The sequence below is a fragment of the Echiichthys vipera genome (assembly GCF_963691815.1).
Source record: "Echiichthys vipera genome assembly, chromosome: 11".
Taxonomy (NCBI): Eukaryota; Metazoa; Chordata; class Actinopteri; order Perciformes; family Trachinidae; genus Echiichthys; species Echiichthys vipera.
This window is the reverse complement of record NC_139836.1, coordinates 3,257,910-3,281,086: the sequence shown is the minus strand read 5'-3', so window position 1 is coordinate 3,281,086 and position 23,177 is coordinate 3,257,910. Positions and strand designations below refer to the sequence as shown.

General features: G+C 45.2%; 1 protein-coding gene across 1 annotated transcript in view; it reads right to left on the bottom strand.

The window, feature by feature from the left end:
- Positions 1-2,701: 2,701 nt before the first annotated feature.
- Positions 2,702-23,177, bottom strand: part of hectd2 (HECT domain containing 2) — a 60,866-nt gene continuing 40,390 nt past the window's right edge. The window contains exons 15-22 of the mRNA XM_083923355.1: positions 20,455-20,519; positions 19,833-19,926; positions 15,558-15,632; positions 12,866-12,953; positions 10,774-10,880; positions 5,725-5,840; positions 4,739-4,882; positions 2,702-2,867 (exon numbers count right to left, since the gene is read on the bottom strand). Of these exons, the coding sequence (XP_083779481.1) occupies positions 2,747-2,867; positions 4,739-4,882; positions 5,725-5,840; positions 10,774-10,880; positions 12,866-12,953; positions 15,558-15,632; positions 19,833-19,926; positions 20,455-20,519 (810 nt within the window). The 3' untranslated portion in view covers positions 2,702-2,746. The remainder of the gene's footprint in view (positions 2,868-4,738; positions 4,883-5,724; positions 5,841-10,773; positions 10,881-12,865; positions 12,954-15,557; positions 15,633-19,832; positions 19,927-20,454; positions 20,520-23,177) is intronic.

Below are 23,177 nucleotides of genomic sequence, written 5' to 3'. Positions count from 1 at the left end.
TTGCTGGCTCCGGACAGAGGCGCCGGAGCCAAAAAAAGTTACATAAGACTACACCAGAGGAGTCCATTTCATTAAATCTGCAAGGCAAATGATCAAATAGAAGCTAATCCTTACTGTATGCAAATGCAGACAATAATCGTGTTTACATGCACTTTGTACCAGGTTGCAGTCAAATTTCTCCCGTGAGCTCATTTTTTAATTGTCATGTAAATGAGAAACCTGGTTTCACTGGTTCGATTTCTCCTTAATCTGCCACGTGCAGCCTACAGGTAACTGGTTTAAGACTAACAGCTGAGCAGGAGGTTAAAAGAAAAATAATCAGGCTACGAGGTGATGTGTTCAGGTACGTAACACGATTTTGATGAAACGCCGGAAACATACCAAGAAGAAGGAGAGCACAGCTCGTTGCGATAACATTTCTATGCAAACGCAAGGCGTGCTCATGTGTTTTAGGCGGGAAGAAACTCTTTGTGACGTTCATTAAGTTAACGTGTCACAGGAGTCACAGCACGCTGTTAACTGATTGGCTGCAGGTTTAATCTGGCTAAAGTTAAACTATCCCCAAACCGTGGGGCATTGACCTTTACAATAACTGGCCATAGATGTCTCATTATTCCGTAGACATCGATTAGCATTCGATTGACAAATCAGGATGCAGTGACTTCTCGTGGTAAAGTTAAACTAAGCGAGCGGTGGTTCCCAAATGAGCTCAGGGGGAGAGGAGATACGTGACTGCTGATGTGATGCACGTAGGAGCTGATCCACAGTTACTACAGTGCGTGTGAAAATGTGTTCCTCAGCGACCGGGTTACTTAACTGCGTGTAAACACAGCGAGTAAAGACTTTGCACAAACAAAGCTCGACAACGAGAGGCAACTAATTCACCTAGTTCAAAATTGAGGAGGACATAAAAGACACAATGAAGTGCAGGTGAGAACATTCATATTGAACAAGGTCCATGTAATGACGTCGTCCTAGGTCACCATCTATTGGAGTTCTGCTTTTCAGAGTCGTGCTTTTGTGCAATTAGCCGTCTTTTGCTTTTAAATCTTCGCAGACTGAAAGTTAAACTCGCTCCCTCGAAGCAACAAGGCAGACACGACATTTAAAGGAACACTCCGCCCTCAAAATGATCATTTGTACATCAGTTACTACCACAAACAAACACTGAACTGTGAAGCAACAGCTCTGGTTGAAATGCACCATAATATTACAACATTTCATTAAGACAACATTTGTGCTGCAGCCTTTTGTTCAGTCAAACAGGCGGCAATGTCAAAAACATCACAAGACAATCTATATCTCATGATACACCAGGTTTTCTTCCTCCAGCAAAGCTTTAGATCCTGACAGTGTGCTGCAAACAAAGCTACGTGACACAAAACACATTTCTACCTCTTTCATGAAGACATATTTAAGAAATCACCAAAGCAGTGAAGTCGAAGAACGAAGAACAAACAGGGAATGTTAACACCATGAAGCTCAAATCACCACAAATATACATAATAATATATATATTTTACTGCCTCTGTTTACTCTGGACCAACAACCATTTATAATATAACTTTTTTGATGACGCAGGGTTTCTAGAGAACGGATGTGATTGACAGTTTTCATGCTATGGGAGCAGAAATGTTTCATTGATTTATGAAACTGTAGCTATGATTTGATCAGTAAAGGTTCTGTACGGCTGACACTGAGAGTTATCTTTGTTCATTTGACATAAAAATCGAGAATATATTAATCAGCGTTGTGTTATAACAGAGGAAACACGGCCCATGTGCAAATAAAAGGATTTCTCTGTAGCTGAAAATGAGCAAAGTTCAGCATGACGACAGGACAACTGATGAGTCCGACCCCAAAACAACAACAACACAAACTGCATCACAGCCCAAAACAACATCGGTTGACATTAGAAAACTCTTGTTGAGAAACTTGTTTCCATTACAGTCAGATGAGAGTTGTGGCAGTTGTGACAGTTAGGTAGTGACGCTTAATGTGTGTGTTTGTACGTGTGTGTGTGTGTGTGTGTGTGTGTGTGTGTGTGCGTGCGCGTGTGCAGGTTGGTCACTCCAGGCCGAAGCCCTCCACGTTAGAGATCGCAATGGTGAGTTTGTGTTTGAGTGTGTGTGTGCGTGCATGCGTGCGTGTGTGTGTGTGCGCGTGTGTGTGTGTGTGTGCATGTGTGCGTGCAGGCTGGTCACTCCAGGCCGAAGCCCTGTTTGAGTGTGTGTGTGTGTGTGTGTGTGTGCAGGCTGGTCACTCCAGGCCGAAGCCCTCTGCGTTAGAGATGGCGATGGTAAGTTTGTGTTTGAGTGTGTGTGTGTGTGTGTGTGTGTGTGTGTGCGTGTGCGCGTGTGTGCGTGCAGGCTGGTCACTCCAGGCCGAAGCCCTGTTTGAGTGTGTGTGTGTGTGCGTGTGTGTGCAGGCTGGTCACTCCAGGCCGAAGCCCTCCGCGTTAGAGATGGCGATGGTGAGTTTGTGTTTGAGAGTGTGTGTGTGTGTGTGTGTGTGTGTGTGCGTGCGTGTGTTTGTGTGTGTGCGTGCGTGTGCGTGCAGGCTGGTCACTCCAGGCCGAAGCCCTCCGCGTTAGAGATGGCGATGGTGACTTTGTGTTTGGGTGTGTGTGTGTGTGTGCGTGTGTGTGCAGGCTGGTCACTCCAGGCCGAAGCCCTCCGCGTTAGAGATGGCGATGGTGACTTTGTGTTTGGGTGTGTGTGTGTGTGTGCGTGTGTGTGCAGGCTGGTCACTCCAGGCCGAAGCCCTCCGCGTTAGAGATGGCGATGGTGAGTTTGTGCTTGAGCTCCTTCCTGGTTCGATACGGAGGCAGACAGATCTGATTGAAACAGGTGTGAGAGATCGGCAACCTGCAGAGACGCAGAGGGAAGGAAGGGGGATGTTTTATCAAATGTGCATTAATAAAATACATACTTATATACTAGACTTTGGATAAATCGACTTACTTAAGTTAAGTATCAGACTGAACGTCTCCCCTTCTGCTCCAGACATATGAAACATTATGTCGTCACAGTAAAGTTGAACTTTGACCTTTTTACATATAAAATGTCATCGCTTCATCACTTAAACCTGTTTGACACTTGTGGGAAATGTTGTCATGAATAGCGCAGGAATTCTTGAGTTATGGCCAAAAAATGCTTTTGTGAGGTCACGGTGACCTTGACCTTTGATCTTGGACAGATGGATGGACGGACAAATAGACGGAAAACCCTCCAGGCCCCGGCTGTCAGCGGCGTGGACGCATAAAAATCTCTGTTAAAAATAACTCTGTCTGTGGCGCTAAAGGGGCTAAAGAATGTGTTACGTCAATGAGGGTCCTCACAAGTAAAGAAAGACCTATGTGTGCTTCTGTGTGTGTGTGTGTGCGTGTGTCTGTGTGTGTGTGTGTGTGTGTGTGTGTGTGTGTGTGTGTGTCTGTGTGTGTGTGTGCTCGTAAAAGAACAGCAGTGATAGGCAGCGCGTCGCTCGTCTGACCCAGATTGCGGTTCTTTCCACAGTGTGTCTTATCTCAGTCTGTACAGTGTGACAGATACAGTGTTAATGCTTCACCTGCTCCTCTCTGGGAGGACGTGAGTCAGTAAAGGCTGTGTCTGAGTCGTGACGCGTTCTTTTGTCTGTAGATTGTGCGCGTGAGTGTGTTTAAGATAGTAAAAGTTATGCGTAACACCCAGCTGCGCACTAATATTCCACATTTCCATACAAGACAATATTCCAGATTTGATTCAGGTCATGTGACAAACGCATTACTTTTAGATATATTTACAATTAAGCCTTGTTCCCAATGTAGCAGTTCCCAATTAAAGTGGGATATAATAATAATAATAATAATAATAATGATAATAAATATAATAATATAGCACCTTTCAAACAGTTACACAGTGCTTTACAAACACAGAACACGTTTAAAACAGAGTGAAAGGGACTAAAGCAGAATTAAGACACGGGAAAAAAGAAGCTTAAATGTCATTTAAACACAATAAAACCACAGAAAGGCAATTTAAAAATATAAAGTGGGTTTATAAAAGACATTTTAACGTCCAGACAGAGTTTTTGACCCTAATAAGAATCTGTTTTTGGGAGTTTTCTTTGGACAAAAGACAAAAGAAAAAGGAGAAACACTCTGACTTTGAGACGTTCTGAAAGACTTTGGTGGCTACAGATACTGGGCAAACATCACAACGCTGTCCCGGTTTTGTAAACTGAATGTAAAGAGGAATAATAGTGGAGGATTATTTTTCTTTTGTGGAGTGGTGGTTAGCACTGTCGCCTCACAGCGAGAGGGTTCCTGGTTTGAATCCCGGCTGGGGCTCTTCTGTGTGGAGTTTGCATGTTGTCCCCGTGTCTGCGTGGGTTTTCTCCGGGTTCTCCGGTTTCCTCCCACAGTCCAAAGACGTGCAGGTGTTGGGTTCATTGATGACTCTAAATCACCCGTAGGTGTGAATGGTTGTCTGTCTCTGTTCGTCTCTATGTGTCCTGTGATAGACTGGGGTCCTGTCCAGGGTGGACCCCGCCTCACGCCCGATGTCAGCTGGGATCGGCTCCAGCCCCCCGACACCCCGACAGGTACAAACAGTTGAAGATTAATGAATGAATGAATGAATTTAAACCGCTTCGGGGGAATACTGTCTTTTTTGGAATAAGGGCCAAAACGAGAATATTCTGTATGTAAACATGAACCCGCTCAGGACCATCGTGTGAACAGGTTCTGTTATGAACCTACCAGTCAGTCGGAACGTCGATCTTTGCGATTTTGAAGTTGAGGTCGGCCATCCCTCCGACGGGAACGCGGTCACTTCCTGTGGCGAAGTGCAGGAGCTTCTTCTGTAGCTCCAGGGGGAAGGCCAACACCACGTCCCAGAAACACCTGGTGCAACACAAAAAAGAGGCCTCAGTGTGACTGAGTGAGAGCTGCAGGACACATGTTTGACCGGCTGTGGGGTCTGTGAGCTGGAGTTTCTCCCTTCCAACAAGAAATGATTGGACTGTGAACACAGAAAACTTTCCACAAGCAGGATGTGTGTGTGTGTGTGTGTGTGTAAAGAGTTTCTATAATGATGGACTGAAAAACAAACACACACACAGACACACAGACAGTCAAACACACAGAGAGACAGCCAGTTGTGTAACAGGCCTGCAGCTGCTTGTTGTCAGCTGTCTGCGCTGTGCCGTTACATTATCTGTGGCTGACAAGTGGAGGCTCGTTTTGCTTCCCACAGAAGAGCTGAAGGACATCTGTATGTGTGTGTGTGTGTGTGTGTGTGTGTGTATGAGAAAAAGAGTCACTTCCCATTACAGAATGAATGCTCTGCATGCAAACATTTGCAGTTTAAACACACTACAAACCATCAGTCAATCACTGACGTTCTCTTGAACTGAAAATAAAATCTGTTCGGGCTGAGGAGCAACAAATGTGCCATAATTATATTTTCTCCCGAACAGCAACCAAAACTTTTAGATTTTCATACTTTGTTGTGAATTATAATCAGCAGACTGTCGTCACCACCAAATATTGGTTGGAGAGCAACTTCACTTCTACCACACAGCAGGGTCAAGGTTTATTAAAAGGAAATGTGAGGTGGATAGACTCATTGTTCGAGCAGTGAGTGTGCAGTGTGTGTGTGTGTGCATGTGTGTGTGTGTGCATGTGTGTGTGCGTGTGTGTACTTCCTGCATTGTCCCAGTAAACAGGAAGTGCAGGCGTCTTACCGTACGGTGGTCTCGGTCTTGCTGTATCCTTCATACTGAGCAGCTTTCTGCAGAGCGCTCATGTCGAGCTCTGGACTCCCGCACACCAACATCTCCACCTCCTCCGGCCGCAGCAGCTGCAAAAGACAAATAATAATAATGATGAGACAGATAACAATAAGAGTAATGCAGCTTTGGTGTACTATTTTATTTTGATCATCAACAATAGCAAACAGGCATTTCACATGTCGAAGAAAAAAAGTCAGTGTCACGTAAAATAATGTATAATAATACAGTACATTATATTATAGTACAGGTATATTGTGACACGTGTTGTAACATGTGGTGTAAGTCTCAGCAGGATTTGAACCCGTAACCCCGGCAGTGTCAGTGCCTGGCTGCTCAACCGAACGAGCTACAGCGAATGACGACGGAGCATCGTAAGAAAGCAGCCGGACGAACACGACATCGGCCTTTCAGAAGATTTTCATCTGCCACAATCGTTTCCTGTGCTTGAATGGTGTAAGATCATTGTCATGCAACACAAACACAACCAGTAAATGTGGGACAGGAAACAGGAAGTTGTGCCTCGTCAGAGCAGCTGATGACAGAAAATGTGTCAAAATAAAGTGAAACTGCAGCGAAGATTATGAGATAAACAGGAAATGTAATGTCTGAGTCTGCAGCTCACAAACAGCAAAAGGGGAATCATAAAATTAGATAGACTAGCTTTAAGTCTTATATCATATTAAGTTAAATACACTAATGATTATATGGCGCTATATAAAGTTATTCCTGTAGTTTGTTTACTGGTTCAGTTGCTCTGACATAAGAAATATATGAGTTCAAAACTTGATCAACATACATCAGCAGCAGCAGCAGCAACCCCTCACACTCAGTATGACCTTGGCTTCCTGTCTGACACGCTAATGATCTGAAAACTCCCCCCTACCACGCACGCACGCACACATACATGCACACGCACACACGCACACACACACACATAAATAAACCGCAGTCCTGCCTCATCACATCCTGACACGTCAGACGATGTGGACGTGACTGAAGGACTGAGTGCAAACATGCAGAATAAAAAGACAGAAAGTTAATCCCACACACTATTGGATTTGCATATCTGACCCCATTCAAAGACAAAATAAATGTATAAATGTATGCGGTATATAGCAGCAGGATTGTAATTATGATGCAGATTATAACACTGCATCATAACACTGCATCATTCAACTCAGTGTAAGCATTGCAGACTTCCTTCTTCATCACAAAGAGCTCAAAACGCTCCGTTAGGCCTTTCTCGGATCTGTGCCATTTTGCTAAAGGACTCATGATTTGAGGGTGGTCACAGATGAATGTGGGGTTGATTCAGGAAAGTTAAACACTAAATTTAAAAAATGTCACCTTCCAGGGTCGAAGGAGGGTTACTACGATACGATGGTAAATAGGTGATTTCAGTCCTGGTGTATATTGCAGATCTTGAACGTTGATATGTCCATAAAAAGCAGCTGAACTCTTCAGAGACTGATAGGATTCGGATCCACTTGAAATGAAAACATGATGCAGGACAGTTGTTGTTCCAAAGTGAGGGAGGGAGAGGAGGCAGCAGTTCAGAGCAGCCTGTCCCGTCTCTGACCCACATTTGGGCTCTGAGCTGATAAAGTGCAGCCTGTCTTATCTGCAGTTGGACACAGATTTGTTTCACCGTGTCCTCTCTGCTGCTGAGAACATTAGAGCTGGGACTCCCGACGAAGCTAGTCAATAAAAATGTTCACGCACTCCAGCATCGATCACTGCGAACAGGACTTGTCGTGACCAATAACTATGTGGGCCAGGACCCCGAAAGGTCACATGTGCCGGGTCACACATAAACTACCAGCACTTCCACATGTTACTGTTGTAACACTACTCCACCACGTCAGAGGAACCCTATAGGAAATTCTCTCTGCTCGTTTTTAGGAGTGAGAAAACAGCAGCAGAGCTTTAGGGCGCACTCACACTGTGCGTCCGTAACGTGCCCCGTGCTTTAGGGTCCTTGTCCCCCCCTCCAAGCCCGTTTGTACTCACACTACCTGGGCCTCGGCGAATGCTTCTTGCTGCCTATACGTCATCACGCCGCTACACGTCACACGCATTGATGACGTCATCGTCTTTTGGCCACATAATGGAAAGCAGCGCAGAAAACATGGTAACGTTTTTGGCTTTGTGCATCACACCAACGTGAACCTTTCGCCGCCATTGTTTTAAATGTCCGCGCATGGTCCCTCCTTCTTTTTTCTATGTCCCAACAGCCGCACATAAAATGACGTCAGAGCCGCCGTAGGCCTCGTGCTCGTACACATGCAAATGTGCTTTACAAAAGCCCACTTCTCCCAAATGGGCCGTGGCCGGCAAGTGTACCGCGCCTAGGTGTGGTACGGTTGCACTCACACTGATCAAAGGAACTAGACTTTAGCCGTGAAACATGCTTGGGCACGGTAAGGATGGACAATGTGACTGCGCCCTTACTTTCTTTTTGTCTAGAACGTTCAGTTTCACCACCCATAGTTGTTGTGATATGAAACAACTAGCCTCCTGAGACCGTCTAGATCTCTGAGCTCCGTTGTATTTTACTCTCAGATCAGTCTGGTAACGTGCAGAACAGAACATTTTGGAGAAGTTTGCCAAGTGACCAAACCTTTTGAGGCGGATTTAAGTGTGACTACGGGAAGAGACTGTTGAGTGTTGAACAACATGGAGGCTTCCACGGATGAGATGAGCAGCTATGGAGCAAGCCGCTCACTAACTCTTTGTTCTCTGGATCCTTCTGTTGAATATGGAGCGGGCTCCTGAATTTGGGCCTGTCACATCTGGCTGTAGATGTTTCTGAATGTTGAATCATGTTTTAATATCTGAGAATATGATATTTCTTACTTGTTTCCATTGAATTGTTCTATGTTTGTGTGTCTGAAACTGTGTTAGTCGTGCTGCTGCCTATCTCAGCCAGGACACTCTTAGAAAAAGAGATTTTTAACCTCAATGAGTCTTTTTGCCTGGTGTAATAAAGGTTGAATAACATAAAAACCCTTTACACTGATACACTGTATCTGAGCACTAGCATGAAAATTAAATTTGCAGGTTGCATGTTGTGGATTTCTCTCCTGTGTATATTTGGGTCTCTCAGCGGCCTTTGTCCCTCTTCAAGGTCCCCAGAGTTCGACAAACAAACAACATGATCAGAGCTGAGTCAGCAGCTGACATTGGATTAAAGAGGAAGGCAAACACGGTTGTCTGCCCGCGCTCCACTTTGGGGCGAAAGCGCTGAACGAGACGAAGGAGAGTTCCAAAAGTTCAATCCACAAATGTTTGTCATGATCTAATCTTGAACTTCCTACTAACACACAAAAGTGACTCAACATATTAAAGTTTTCACTGTTGCTGCACAGGAAGTGATGCATTCAGCATTACCAGCATGTTTCAAATGTTGAAATTTATCGATACGGTTTATCTTGAAACGAGTGCGAGTAAGGCCGCTGGATGTTTTTAGCAGCCGTGTTTTGAGTTCAGTTGACATTATCTCAGATGAGTCGTATCTGCTCTGAACGAGCAGGTGTGCAGATTAGATCTGTTATCGTCAAATTGATAAAAAACTCAGAACTTAAAAATGATTTTACCCCTTTATTTTCACTGACGCAACACTTCTGTGTAAGAGAGGGTCGATCAAATCTGAAGCAGACGATGACAAAACATGTCAAAGTGGCTTTCTCGCATCTCAAAAACATCTCTAGACTCACTCCCAGAGTCTGTGGCAGTGACCCTCATCCATGTCTTCATCACCTCCCCTCTGGATTACTGCTGAAGTCCTGTCCGTGGTCCCTGGACAGAACTCAGCTGCCAGCACATCATCCCCACCCTGAACTACCTCCACCGCCTCCCAGTCAAGTCCCACATCTTCTCACCTACAAATCCCTCCCTAGTGCTTATCCAGGGACATGCCCTCCTCCACCTCTACAACCGCAATGCCACAGCCATGGATACATTCAAAACACTCCTCCACCTGTTCACCACAAGCCCCCAGCACAGCCACTTCCTGTTTGATCCAATCAGGAAGCTCCAGAAACTGCAGTTCTCCGAGTGTCCACTAGGGGCACTAGGTTTCATAACAGAGCAGTTTCTCATTGAACCCCATGTTCAACAGGCCGTTTTCACAGCATCATATCATATCTCCATGTCATATCTCCATGACAACACTGAGAGAGGTGAATTTTTTTGAATAATTAGGGGCGTGGCCTCTTGAGTGACAGCTAGCCTCTGACCCTCACTTCTCCTCGGAGGTAAACGTCAGCCAGACGGACATATCTCCCTCCCCCCAGCGTCACATACATGCCCTTTTTTGGTAAGAGGAAATGAGGCGATGTCAAAGTTTGACAAGATGGAGACTCCCGTAGGTGAGGACGATTGGATCAAGTTGAGAGAACGGACCTCGAAGGGTGTGCTACGTCAATTTTTATACAGTCTATAGTTCACCACAGCCTATGGACTCTGTTGAATCCAGTTATTCCCGGCAAACGCTGCTTCTACTATTACATTTATTCATTTTTGTGTTGTTTGTTCTGTTAGTTACTTGTTCTGCCTTCATATGAGGCATCTTTGGGTCCCTCAAAAGGTAAATGGACTTGTTTGTCACATTCACCCGTTCACACAGACATTCACACTGATGGCAGTGGACATCTACAGACCATCTACTCTAATCTAACCATCCACACCACATTTACACATCCATGCGCAGCATGAGGAGCAATTTGGGGTTCAGTGTCTTGCCCAAGGACACTTCGACATGTGGACCAAGGGGGAGGTAGGGATCGAACCGCTGATCCCTCGAATGGAGGATGACCCACTCTTCCATTGAGCCACAGTCGCCCTAAAAGGTGCTATCAAAATCTGAATGGATGCCATTGATTTTCCTTAGTGAATGTCAGGCCATGTCAGCAAGTGCATGCTAAATGGTTGCAACCTTTTGCACAATTTGTTAAGAATGATTCACACACACATGCACACGCACACACACTGCGGACTCACCATGAGCGCGTCAGAGGCACACACACTGTGGAAGCCATGGTAGAAGGCAGCAAACTGTTTATAAATGGATTTATTCAGCAGGAAGTCGACGTAGAGCTGAACGTACTCTGTGGAGAGAGAGAGAAGGAACACGACTGTGAGATTTTTGAAATGTTCCATTACAAACTTTTACCCGTTCCCCCTCCAGTCTTGGCTCTTTCATGCATCACACAGGGGGGGACACTGGCACAGAGCTGGAGCTGGACAGCAACAAGAGCTGCTGGATGGAAAATGAGGTTTAATGAGAGAAATGAAGTTGACGTTCTCGGCTCGACTTCATCCTCTTAAAAAGAACAAAGGCCGTATTGAGCTGAGCAGGTTGTGTCAATGCTATCAAGTCAGAAACATGTCAGTTCTATACAGATGTCCTTGTTTTCACTGTCTGCACCCAATGCATGTTGCACCAAAGTGACGAAATTACGTGTTAAGGTATTTTTTCCAATGTAAAAATGACATTAGGTAGACAACAAGGAGAGAAGGGGCGGCTGCAACTGTGATGAACGAGCAAGGCCCTAACTTGAACACTTACCTTTGTTCTTTTGCTTTTAGCTCAGCCTGAGGTCCCCCCAGGGTTTAATTTCTGATTGATATTAACTGTTTTACCACACGGCTGGTTTTTCCTTTATTGTCTTAGGGCTCGTCCACACGAAGACGCATTTTCCTGTAACTGCACAACTTTGGTCTGGTTTAGTCGACCATCCACACTCAGCCGGTGTTATCTGAGCCTGAAAACAGGATCTTTAGAAACCTGTTCCCAGAGTGGGAAGATTTGAAAACAACCCCCATGGCGTTGTGGTCTGGACGGTGAAAGCTCAGACTTTGTTAAAGGATGTTGTCATCGCCCCACCTCAGACCTCTAACCCTGCGGCGTCGCATAACAACAACAGTGCTGCTGCGTGAGAGGACAGAGACGGACCCAGAGACTGGTTACTGAACTGGACTCTGAGCCACATGCATGGGACTGAATGAGGCCCAGCACAGATTTCTCCCTTTTCCCTGATGCTCTGAATAAGGAGCTAAACTGCTCTAGGCTCTGTTTCTAAATCGAGTTCTAAGAAGCTGTGAAAAGTCTCTAAATGTAATGAGAAAGTGGCGCCTGGGAGTGCTTTGGGACAGGGAAGGGGCTCCCAGCAGCACCCTCTGCTCAGTGAGGACACTAACTGCAGAGTGATGGGTGCATCAGAGTCCAGAGCAGCACCAAAGTCTCCACTAAGACCAGAAACAGGGACACGTTTGTCTCTAGGATGGAGGAGGATTTGGAGAGAAACTCTCCGGTGTTTGGATTCTCCACAGCGTCTCTCCGTCTCTTCTTCTCCGTTGTTGGTGTATTTCTGTGGCAGTTACAGCGCCACACCCAGGCCTAGCATGTGTACTGCAGCGTTTGAAGTCGATTTTACTGGTTTCATGTGGACGCAGATGTTTCTGGAGTCGAGGCCGTGTGGAAGGAAAACTTTCCAAGAGCGACGGAGAAAAAAAAAAAGGCTATTTTCGATCGTTTGGACGAACCCTTATTCTACCTCCTTGTTTTGATGATTTTGGTTAAGGTTGGTGTTAGGGAAACATATACGGTAATACTGATAGATAGGCCAACCTATATATCAGTCCGACTCCAGTGGAAATTACAACCTTGCTTATTCAAGACAAACACTTTGATAGTTTCAGGTTCACACATTTACTCGACAGGCCCTAAAGATAGTCTGAGGCCCAGCTCATGTTCTTTACTGCGGGTTTGAACTTCTCGAAGATATAAAGTTACCTGTAAAATGAACCTCAACAGTCATTTGTACCAAGATATTTTAAACTTTAAGAAGATAAAAGATGCAGCTGCTAGCCATGAATGTTTGTGGCTGTTTGGACGATGTGCCGTATGGTATCGTGGATCATTTCGCCCTTGATTTTATTATAGTTTACTATTCTAGTCTGAACAACCAGCAGAGGGCAGGTTCATGCAGATATGAAGGTGGTCTCTGAGCACATCTGATCAACTCCCCGAGTCATTTACTGCTTAGTCAAGGAACCTGCTCACTTCTGTGACCCTCGAGCATGAACTCACCCTTCCTGTTCTGCTTGGTGACGGGAATTTTGTCTCCTCCGGGCTTCAGGTTGTGGGATTTGACCACGCCCATTTCCTCCTGGAACACCTGCAACATGCACAAAGTATGTCACACAGGTGATTAATATTTAGCTTTTATCCAAAGTGCTGTGCAATTGTTTGTTGTACAACTGCAGCAGACTACCATGCAAGGTATTCACCGTGTTTACTCTAGGACACAACATTTCCTCATGATGCTTTTTTAATACCTAACTTTAAAAAGGTAAGTATTAACCACTTTGTGATGCCCCTCCCCCTCAGCATCAGATACAGGGCACAAGGCATACACAGCAGAGACAATGTAGCTGTGCATTCACTCATAATCAGACAGTGCAGCATCTTCTAGCAGCGTTTTTGGGTGTGTCTAACTTAGTTTAATTAAATTAAATTAAATTTAAATACAGTTTTATTCCTCTAATACAGATACAGACTACTCTATCATTTTTTTCTATGTCCGAACCGAGACTCTAAGGACAGAGGGTGTAGAAGGTGTCTTATGATAGACATAAACTTACAGACTTAAAGCCCCTTGAGGCAAATTGGTGATATTTGACTGTATAAATATAACTGACTTGAGTTGACTTTGAATAGCACACAGACATGAGTGGTATCAATCAGCTGGTTTCCCAAAACGCGTGTCAACAACACTTCTTATGTGGTGTATAAATACACTTTAGGGTTTATGGTTAGAGATAGTTTAGGTTTGTGGTCTAAGGGGCTATAGGGACTGAATTATGTCAGTGAGGGCTCTTGCTATTACAGCAGTGCAAATTTACATGTGTGCGAAAAATAGATGGATAAAAATGACGGACAAACATCCAGAAAAAAGTGGGGAGACACAGAGAGAAAGACAGAGGGAGAGAAGGAAAGAGAGAGAGAGAGAGATCCAGTGTACTGCAGGTCAGTGGGTTCTTCAGCGCCACAGTGGTGTGACTGTGACCAGCCTGTAGCTCACACTCTGGGTTAAAATAACACACACACTCAGGCTTTTACATAATGTTTCTTCTCACATATGTCCCGGCTTCATATATAACTCCAGCTGCATCGTAAAGTGTTCCATTATATCTGGTTACGACGCTCAGCTGCAAGAGAGCAGCAGGTCTGACAAGCTGCTTAACGGGACATGCTGACGTCATGTTAAGTTAGACCTACTGTGAAGAACGGGCAGCCATGTTTTAAATGACTGTGGAGCACAATGGGTGCATTTTTGAAGCTGCCTTTATGACTTTTAATGCAGTGATGCAGTTTGCATTTTAAATAAATTGCTACTTGCATTAACCTTGCATTGGCCTCCACCAGGGATGCGCTTTTTGCACCAATCCTGTTTGTGATTTTCATGGACAGGATATCGAGGCGTAGTCGCGATGGAGGAGGGGTTGCAGTTCAGTGGGCTGAGGATCTCGTCTCTGCTTTTTAGCATCCCTAGGGAGGTGTTCCAGGCACGTCCAGCTGGGAGGAGGCCTCGGGGAAGACCCAGGACCAGGTGGAGAGATTAGATCTCCACACTGGCCTGGGAACGCCTCAGGATCCCCCAGTTAGAGCTGGTTAATGTGGCCCGGGAAAGGGAAGTTTGGGGTCCCCTGTTGGAGCTGCTGCCCCCGAGACCCAACCATTTTAGTCAATCTTTGAGCGAGAGAAGTTCATAAATCTGTGTAACAAATGGTTTCAAACCAAAAACTACTGAAGCAACGTTTGAGACAAGAAGGCTGAAAATCTCCATCATGTGCAGACTTGATGTTCTTAATTAACTTATTAAATTATGATTATATACAATGATTAATTCATCTTTGTTTGCATTATTTAGTTTGTGACATTAGTGAATCCAAACTAACCCTAAAAATCCTAAAACACTCAGATAAACATCAGATTTATTTAGTTCCAGGAAGAAAATGTTGTTTATTGTGAGCGGTACGTCAGCGTTCCTGATCTGGACAGAGATCTAACCAGGAAGTTGACGTTTGAGTTTGAGGTTCAGTTTCCACAGCGCTAACTGGTACAAATTAAAAACAAGCTTCATCAGTTATTTTAAGCGCCAAACATCCACAACTAGTAGGCTTAAATAAAAATGATCAACGCCGACTTCCTGGTTAGTTTATGCAATCAATCATTTTGTAAGAGTATGTGTAATATTTGACAGTGTTCATGCTTACCAATAAACTATATTCTGATGATTAAATGAATAATCATTTGACTTATTTGTCGTATGTCATCAGAGGCGCTGATCCCGAACCCTCTGCTCTAAAAAAACCTGATTAAAATCACACAGTAGTGACAGCACTCACAGCCGTCTGTCAGCACCGTCAGACCCGGAGGAGCACCGTCACCATGACATCCCTGCTGTGTCTGTCTTCTAACAGAGGCACTTGAAGACTTTTATATGCACTCAGATCTTTCTCACATCATTAACAACAGTGGTAATAAAATAAGAACCTGGCAAGTGAGCAGTGATCTGGAGTTAATGCTTAACTGAAATTTAGACGACAACAAAGATTAAAACGTATTTTATGCTCATTTGCTTGTGTCACGTGACATTTCTTTGGTCATTTTTGTACTTTTGTGTATTGAAATTGAGTCAAAATGCACAAAACGAAGGAACTCTTTCCTGCAGTTGCACCGTGAACCTCCCACCCGAGCTTTAAATAAATCTTGGTACCTGGAAAGTGAGGTAGAAGTCTTCCTCCACGTTTCCCTCGTAGCTCAGCAGCTCTCCCAAACCGTGAGCCAGCTCCTGCAGACACACACCAGAGTTCAGGGTCAGGAAAGATCTGACGTACAAAGATGGACTGTGTCACTGGTTCAGTCCCAAAGCAGCGGAGAGAATTAGAACCAGTGACTCCGAAGCACGTCAGGTTTGCAGCCTGATGAATAGAAAAGCTTCTGTTTGCGATCAAAGTTCCTTATTTCCTCTCAATATCAGGGATGCTCACATGCTCTTTCGACAGAACATCAAACACCGAGTTATGACACTATTTCAAATGAGTGAATATCAGAACACACTCGAGTGAGGCACCAAAGACCCACTTGGTCGTACAGATTCATTTATTTGCTGAGTAACGTTTAAATATTGGGCTCGACTGGAGTCATCACATCAGCTGCAGGCCTCATGTCTGATACCCTCCTGTTAGGCAACCACAGGGCCCGTTTTAGCCTCCCAGTGTGTGTGTGTGTGTGTGTGTGTGAGTGTGTGTGTGCGTGTGCGTGTGTGCGTGATTGTGTGTGTGTGTGTGTGGGGGGGTGAGTGTGTGTGTGTGCGTGTGGGGGGGGGGTGCGTGAGCGTGTGTTTGTGTGTGTGTGTGTGTGGGGGGTACATGAGTGTTTGTGTGCGTGCGTGTGCTTGGGTGTGTGTATGTGTATGGGGGGGTGAGTGTGTGTGTGCGTGTGTGGAGGGGTGCAGGAGTGTGTGCGTGTGGGGGGGGGGGTTCTTGAGTGTATGTGTGTGTGTGTGTGTGTGTGTGTGTGTGTGTGTGTGTGTGTGTGTGTGTGTTTGAGTGTGCATGTGTGTGTGGGGGGGTTCTTGTGTGTGTGTGTGTGTGTGTGAGTGTGCATGTGTTTGTGTGTGTGTGTGTGTGTGTGTTGGATCCATGGTTTTTGACCTTCACAGTGGGGGGGGGGGGGGGGGGGTTCTTGAGTCCGTGTGTGTGTGTGTTGGAGGGGTGTGTCTGTGCGTGTGTGTGTATGTGTGAGTGTGTGTGTGGGATCCATGGTTTTTGACCTTCACAGTGGGGGGGGGGTTTGGATGTGACACAGCCTGAGGATCAGGTAACTCTGAGCGACAGAGCAAGTACAGGATCTCTCCCTCAGTGCTGCTGAACAACACAGGTGGATTGTTCCACCGTCACACACTGTGTCTCTGTTGCAAAGTGAGGTCAATATTTCCACTGAAGATGCCGAATGAAGCCGCGTTCACAGAGGCTCTGGCGGCACCGACGATTCGCCTCAGGCAGTGTCACTGAAACGGCCCCGGCTGTGTGACAACCTGTGCTTTACTCCCCTAAACGCAGCATAAACAGACTTTATATTTCACAATTTATTACCAGATCTTTGTTACGATCTGGACATTTCCGACTGCACTTGAAGGCAGCTTCGTTTCATGGAGAGAGAGGGAATGAAAATAGACGGAGGGGCCGAGCTGCTGGCTGCAAGAAACAATCAGCTGTGACCCAAACTCCCGGGCAGCTAAGTGCTTCGATTTTCTCAAACTCTCTGGCAGCAGTGATATATTCTACAGTAAACTGGATGTTTACCGTTTACTGTAAAAAGTTAAATCTGTTCCGACTTTTTGCGACAGGGCGCTTCTTTATATATTATTCCCAACATGCCCTACAGCTCCTTCAGCCGCACTCCCACCATTCAAAATGAATGGAAAGGCTTTTAAACGGACCAGATGTGAACGCGTCGTAGAACTGTCAGCAGCAGGTGTTTGGGGGTCGATACGCTGCTCAAACGCACCTCAGTCACTGGTAGCATCTAGATCAGGGATGTCAAAGTCAAATACATCAGAGGGCCAAAGAACCAAATTTGCTACAAGCCGAGGGCCGGACTGGTTCAATGTTTATTAAAACATATTAAAATTATGCATATAACCTATTGAACCAAGACCTAACACAGTGTACCGTATTTTATTTAATGATTAAATGAATAATCCAATATTTTTGTACGGCTCTGTCGGTAATTTAGAGTGAAAACATTTTAAAAAGGCAAACAGCAAAAAAGAAAATGTCCTTCAAAATAAAATATGTTCCTTAATATCAAGATAAAGACGCACAGCTCCGTGAACATGTGCTCTGCCTCCCACCGAGCTTCAAACACCCTGTTCTCATCGTCCACCTTCCCTTTAGGCATTATTGTGGGTGGGTGGGGGGATGTGGGGGGGCTGAAAGTTGACATCTGCCCTGAATGCTGATGAATAATGAAGCTGAGGCGGCCCACCTGCAGTGAGTTCACGGGCTACCGTTGCATTGTGGGTAATGTAGTATTGGTGCGTGAAAAACACCAGCAGGCGTCTGTGGCGTGCAGGCCGGTTCTAATACTAATCAAACATCATCCCGAGGGCCAAGATCATTCATTCGTGGGCCGGATCTGGCCCGCGGTCCTTGACTTTGACACCCATGATCTAGAACATGTCTGTGTCAGAAAGTGTTACATAAATATTTGCATAGTGTAGCATATGGTCAACTACTGAAATAAGAATATGGCCCAGCTGTTTTAGCTTATCATATGAAAGAATACGATCTAAAGACGACCATGCTAGAAGCAGGGGTTATAGTCTATTCAGTGGTCCATCCAGTCCGTGCAGTTTTAGCTGACATAAATATATACATTATTAATGTGTTGTTGTTTTAAATTAAAGATTTAAAGCCACGTTTTCAAACTGCATATCTTCTAACTGCACTTTCCTTTACTGTCACAGCCCTGTGCTTAAGTCTGTCTGAGTCGTACACGATGTGAGGACACTGTGTACTGTGGTGCATGCATTGGGAAACGAATGTGTAGAGAGACAGAAACAGAGAGACGTGAGTCCAACGGTAGAACAAGCTTCAAATCTGGCATTAGAAACAACACCATATAACTCTTTGTTACATTAACAAAGTTTTATATGTGAACTTTAACAAAACAAAGAGTCTGTGGAGAAAAAAGAGAGAGTCGGAGCTAAAACGTTGTTCACAGAGAAGAGAGTCGAATCTAAAACAAGAATGTGTTTCAGACTCAGATACAATCATATATGTTTTGCATTGTCTCTCAAAAACTAGATTATTTTATGTTAAACAATTAAAGAATTCATAAAGAGTGAACGCTTGAAAAAGACTGCATGTTAACTTTGTTCGAAGCATGGAGAAGTTGGAGTAGGAGACAAAATGGATGTGGTTTAATGATGTAATTATTATCTGGTGTGAGACTTCACTGAAGTTCAAATGTAGACTACAAAGAGCAGGAGAGAGGGGTGAGAGAGGAGGGGGGAGAGGGGTGAGAGAGGACGGGGGAGAGGGGTGAGAGGGGTGAGAGAGGACGGGGGAGAGTGAACATGGAGAGATCAAACGTTGAACTCTGGCACCCTCCAGTGACGGCACACAGAAATGCAAGAGAGAGCTTTAGTTTAACGGAACCAACTGACAACAATGAGTTTCGGTTTTCTGTTTCACGTTTTGGTTTTCTGCAGACGGTGCATTAAAATAAACACCCACGAGCAAAACGAATGAATATCTCAGAACACAAGAAACCGACAATTCAGCGAAGTTACGTTCAACTTGAACTCCTCAAAGCAATTTCAGTCCAAAGCAACTGGGCTTGGCTCTTTGTCTAGGAAGACGTTTCACCTCTCATCCAAGAGGCTTCATCAGTTCATGTACACATCTGACCAGGCTGGGACTGGACCAGGACCAGGACCAGGCTGGGACTGGACCAGGACCAGGACCAGGACCAGGCCGGGACTGGTCCAACTAACTAGTGTGGAGATCCAGGTATTTAACCTCTCACAAGGTCGATGATGTCACTGGAACCCTTTGTGATCCAAGTGCCAACGACCGTCGTTAGAGTGACAGTCTTTGGTGGGAAGTAGGTTTCAGGGTTTCAAGGGTCCCAGTGACATCATCGCCATTGTGAGAGGTTAAATACCTGGATCTCCACTGGATCGCCTGGTCCTCGTCCTGGTCCTGGTCCTGGTCCTGGTCCAGTCCCAGTCTGGTCAGATGTGTACATGAACTGATGAAGCCTCTTGGATGAGAGGGGAAACGTCTTCCTGGACAAATAACCAAGTCCAGTTGCTTTGGACTGAAACTGCTTTGAGGAGAACGACGACCTGGACACATGAGAACCTTCACAGGCCGTTCAACTTGAACCTTAGTTTTACGCTTCAGGGGTTTGTCACTAAAGATTTTCAGTCCGTTTTAGATTCAGACCCGCGACGCGTCATGCTGACACACACACATACCGGCATGATCTGCTGCAGGTCGTCCAGGGTGGCGGTCGCCATGCCGACGAGTGCGTTTTGGTCACATGGTGCAGTAGGTGGAGTGAGGAGCTTCCTGTGAGGGTGAACACACACAATCAGGGGGGAAACATTAACTATAACACATCAGACAACAGATCATATATTTCTATTATTGTCTTTTTTGTTTTAGTACTTTCTTTTATTTAAATGTTTACTTTATTTATTATAATGCACCAGAATTAGATTTGATGATGCATAAACAGGTGGTTCAGTTGATAGGATGGACGCATGGCAGAGTCGGTTTATGTTATTAATGTATGTACGTGATGATTAGATGAGTGATTGAAAGTGAAAGAAAGACAGTCAGACAGAGAGAAAGACAGAACCAAAGAAAGAAAGAAAGACTTAAATGGTGCTATTGTGATCGGAGGAGGTCCAGTTGTCAGCCACAGTGAAGAGCCGTGATGCAGACTGATGCATCAAGAGAAACATTTGATTTAAGTGTTTGTCCTGAAACATCTGAGCTGATGTTTGTTCTGTCTGATCACTGCAGCAGTCTCTCTCTCACACACACACACACACACACACGCACGCACACGCATGCACGCACACACACACCTACCTGTAACAGTAGAGGGGGAAGTGAATGTCCAGAGCGATGCTGTTGTAAACTGCTAAGCCCATCAGCTGATAACACGGCAGGTTAAGGAGGAAGTAACGGATGGACAGAGCATGCACACACACAGACAGACACACAGACAGACAGACAGACAGACAGATACAGTAGACATGTATTTCCATCATCAACCTAAAGGGACAATCTTGTATTTGTATTCTTTTATTCCTGTTAAATCTTTTTTATTTCTATGTCATGCGTCCACAGGTAAACCAGCCTCCTGAGCCCGTCCTGATCTCTGAGCGCGGAGAAAAACGGGTAGAAGTTTTCCAGCAACCGAACCAATCAGCGTTGGTTTCTTTGGTGGATTGAAGTGAAACAGACGAGACTGTTGAGTGTGAACAACATGGAGGCTTCCACGGATGAGATGAGCAGCTATGGAGCAAGCCGCTCACTAACTCTTTGTTCTCTGGATCCTTCTGTTGAATATGGACCGGGCTCCTGAAATTGGGCCTTTGATCCGTAAATTCACGTTAAACACAAAGGGAAAATCTCCTTTACCCACATGTTGTTTCCTTTCTGAGCTTTGCCTCCACGCTGTTAGTACGTCACACGCTTCAGCCATCTGATTGGTTGATTTAGCCCGTATGTTGGTGATAGACAGATGGTTTATCCAATCAGAAACCAGGATTTTCGCCCCTTCCCAAAAGATCTTTAAACCGGAGTTCAGATGGATCTGCTGAGACCATGAGAACTAATCCATCTGGAGGAGTCAGTTTACAGGTAAACATGACAGAACCTCATTATCACGCATTAGTGTCGTTATCGTAAACAAAGAAACCAATCAAGGGTCTTTAGTGTGCAGCAGACTCATAAAGCTGCATCTCAAGTGGGTGTTAAAGACGTGTGAATATCTGGTTCGGACCTCATTACCAGGACAGCCACTGTGTTTTTCAAAGTGTCTCAGAAATCATGAACAATGAAAGAGCGTAACTTCTACTTCCTGATGAGGCAGAAGAGGTTTTGATGCTTGGGAAACTCAAAACAAAAAAGTTTAAATGAGAAGGATTCAGTGATTTAGGTCGGTGTAAACACTGAACTGAAATGAACTGGAAAAAGACGAACAGCCTTTTTCTCCTTTAATGTCAGAAAGAGTTTGATTACTTCATTGGGATTGTGTAATTTCAGTGTGTGTGTGTGTGTGTGTGTGTGTGTGTGGTTCAAGGACCCAAGTCCATTCACCTGCAGGACTTTTAAGTCTGCCGGTCGGTGGACACACACACAAACACACATGTGGTGACCATGTGTGGTGTAATTGTGTGTAGGTTGGTGTGTCTGTGAACACCAGTGATTACAGGTAGGTGAAACACACACACACACACACACACACACACACACACGCGCGCGCACGCAAGCACACACACACAAGGGTGAGGTCATGATGGAGTTGAGGACTGCTGGTTCAAACACATCTTATTCAACATACACAGGAACCGACATGGAAATAAACATAAACTGTTCTATTACCACAACCATTAAGGTCATTATGAAGTCACACACACACACACACACACACACACACACACACACACACACACACACACACACACACACACACATCAAAGGGTGTGTGTGTGTGTGTGTGTGTGTGTGTGTGTGTGTGTGTGTGTGTGTGTCTGTGTGTGTGTAACACAAAAGCATTTAGAGGCTCTTGTTCATATATCTTCACTTTACGGGACAGGCATGAATAAGGCTCTCTCCCTCCCCCTCTCTCTCTCTCTCTCTCTCTCTCTCTTCATGCCCACTCTGTTTCACATTATCTCATCCTGTTTCTTTTTTTACCCACTTCCTCCTATTTGCCAGACAGTTTCTTAAACTTTGTATTGCTTCATTGGTGCGACAGTGAGACAAGCCACGATTCTGCAACAACAGTGAACACATGAGGATTACACACAAACTCAGAAATGAAAAAGGATCCAACTTCACACTCTTTAGCGATGTGCATGCATGTTGCACACATTGCTCATTTGCACAGATTGATTATATTACGTTTCCTTGACCTGGGCGCTGAAGCACCTGCTCCTGAAGAACTCTGTAAACTCTGTAAACTCCTGTTTTCTGCTTGTTTGACTACAAATTTCCCTGTGAGAGAAAAATAACGACACTTTGAGCTTTGGTCTCCTCAGTGCTGTGTTGAGACTGACTGTCAGGATTCCTGTCTCTGCCAGCCTCTTCCTTTCCTTTTGTGCTTGTGTTTGTCTCCCTCTGTCTGTTGTTCCCTGCATGTGTCTCCTCTGTCTGTTGTTCCCTGCATGTGTCTCCTCTGTCTGTTGTGCCTGCATGTGTCTCCTCTGTCTGTCGTTCCCTGCATGTGTCTCCCTCTGTCTGTTGTTCCCTGCATGTGTCTCCCTCTGTGTGTTGTTCCCTGCATGTGTCTCCCTCTGTCTGTTGTTCCCTGCATGTGTCTCCCTCTGTCTGTTGTTCCCTGCATGTGTCTCCCTCTGTGTGTTGTTCCCTGCATGTGTCTCCCTCTGTCTGTTGTTCCCTGCATGTGTCTCCCTCTGTCTGTTGTTCCCTGCATGTGTCTCCCTCTGTGTGTTGTTCCCTGCATGTGTCTCCCTCTGTCTGTTGTTCCCTGCATGTGTCTCCTCTGTCTGTTGTTCCCTGCATGTGTCTCCCTCTGTCTGTTGTTCCCTGCATGTGTCTCCTCTGTCTGTTGTTCCCTGCAT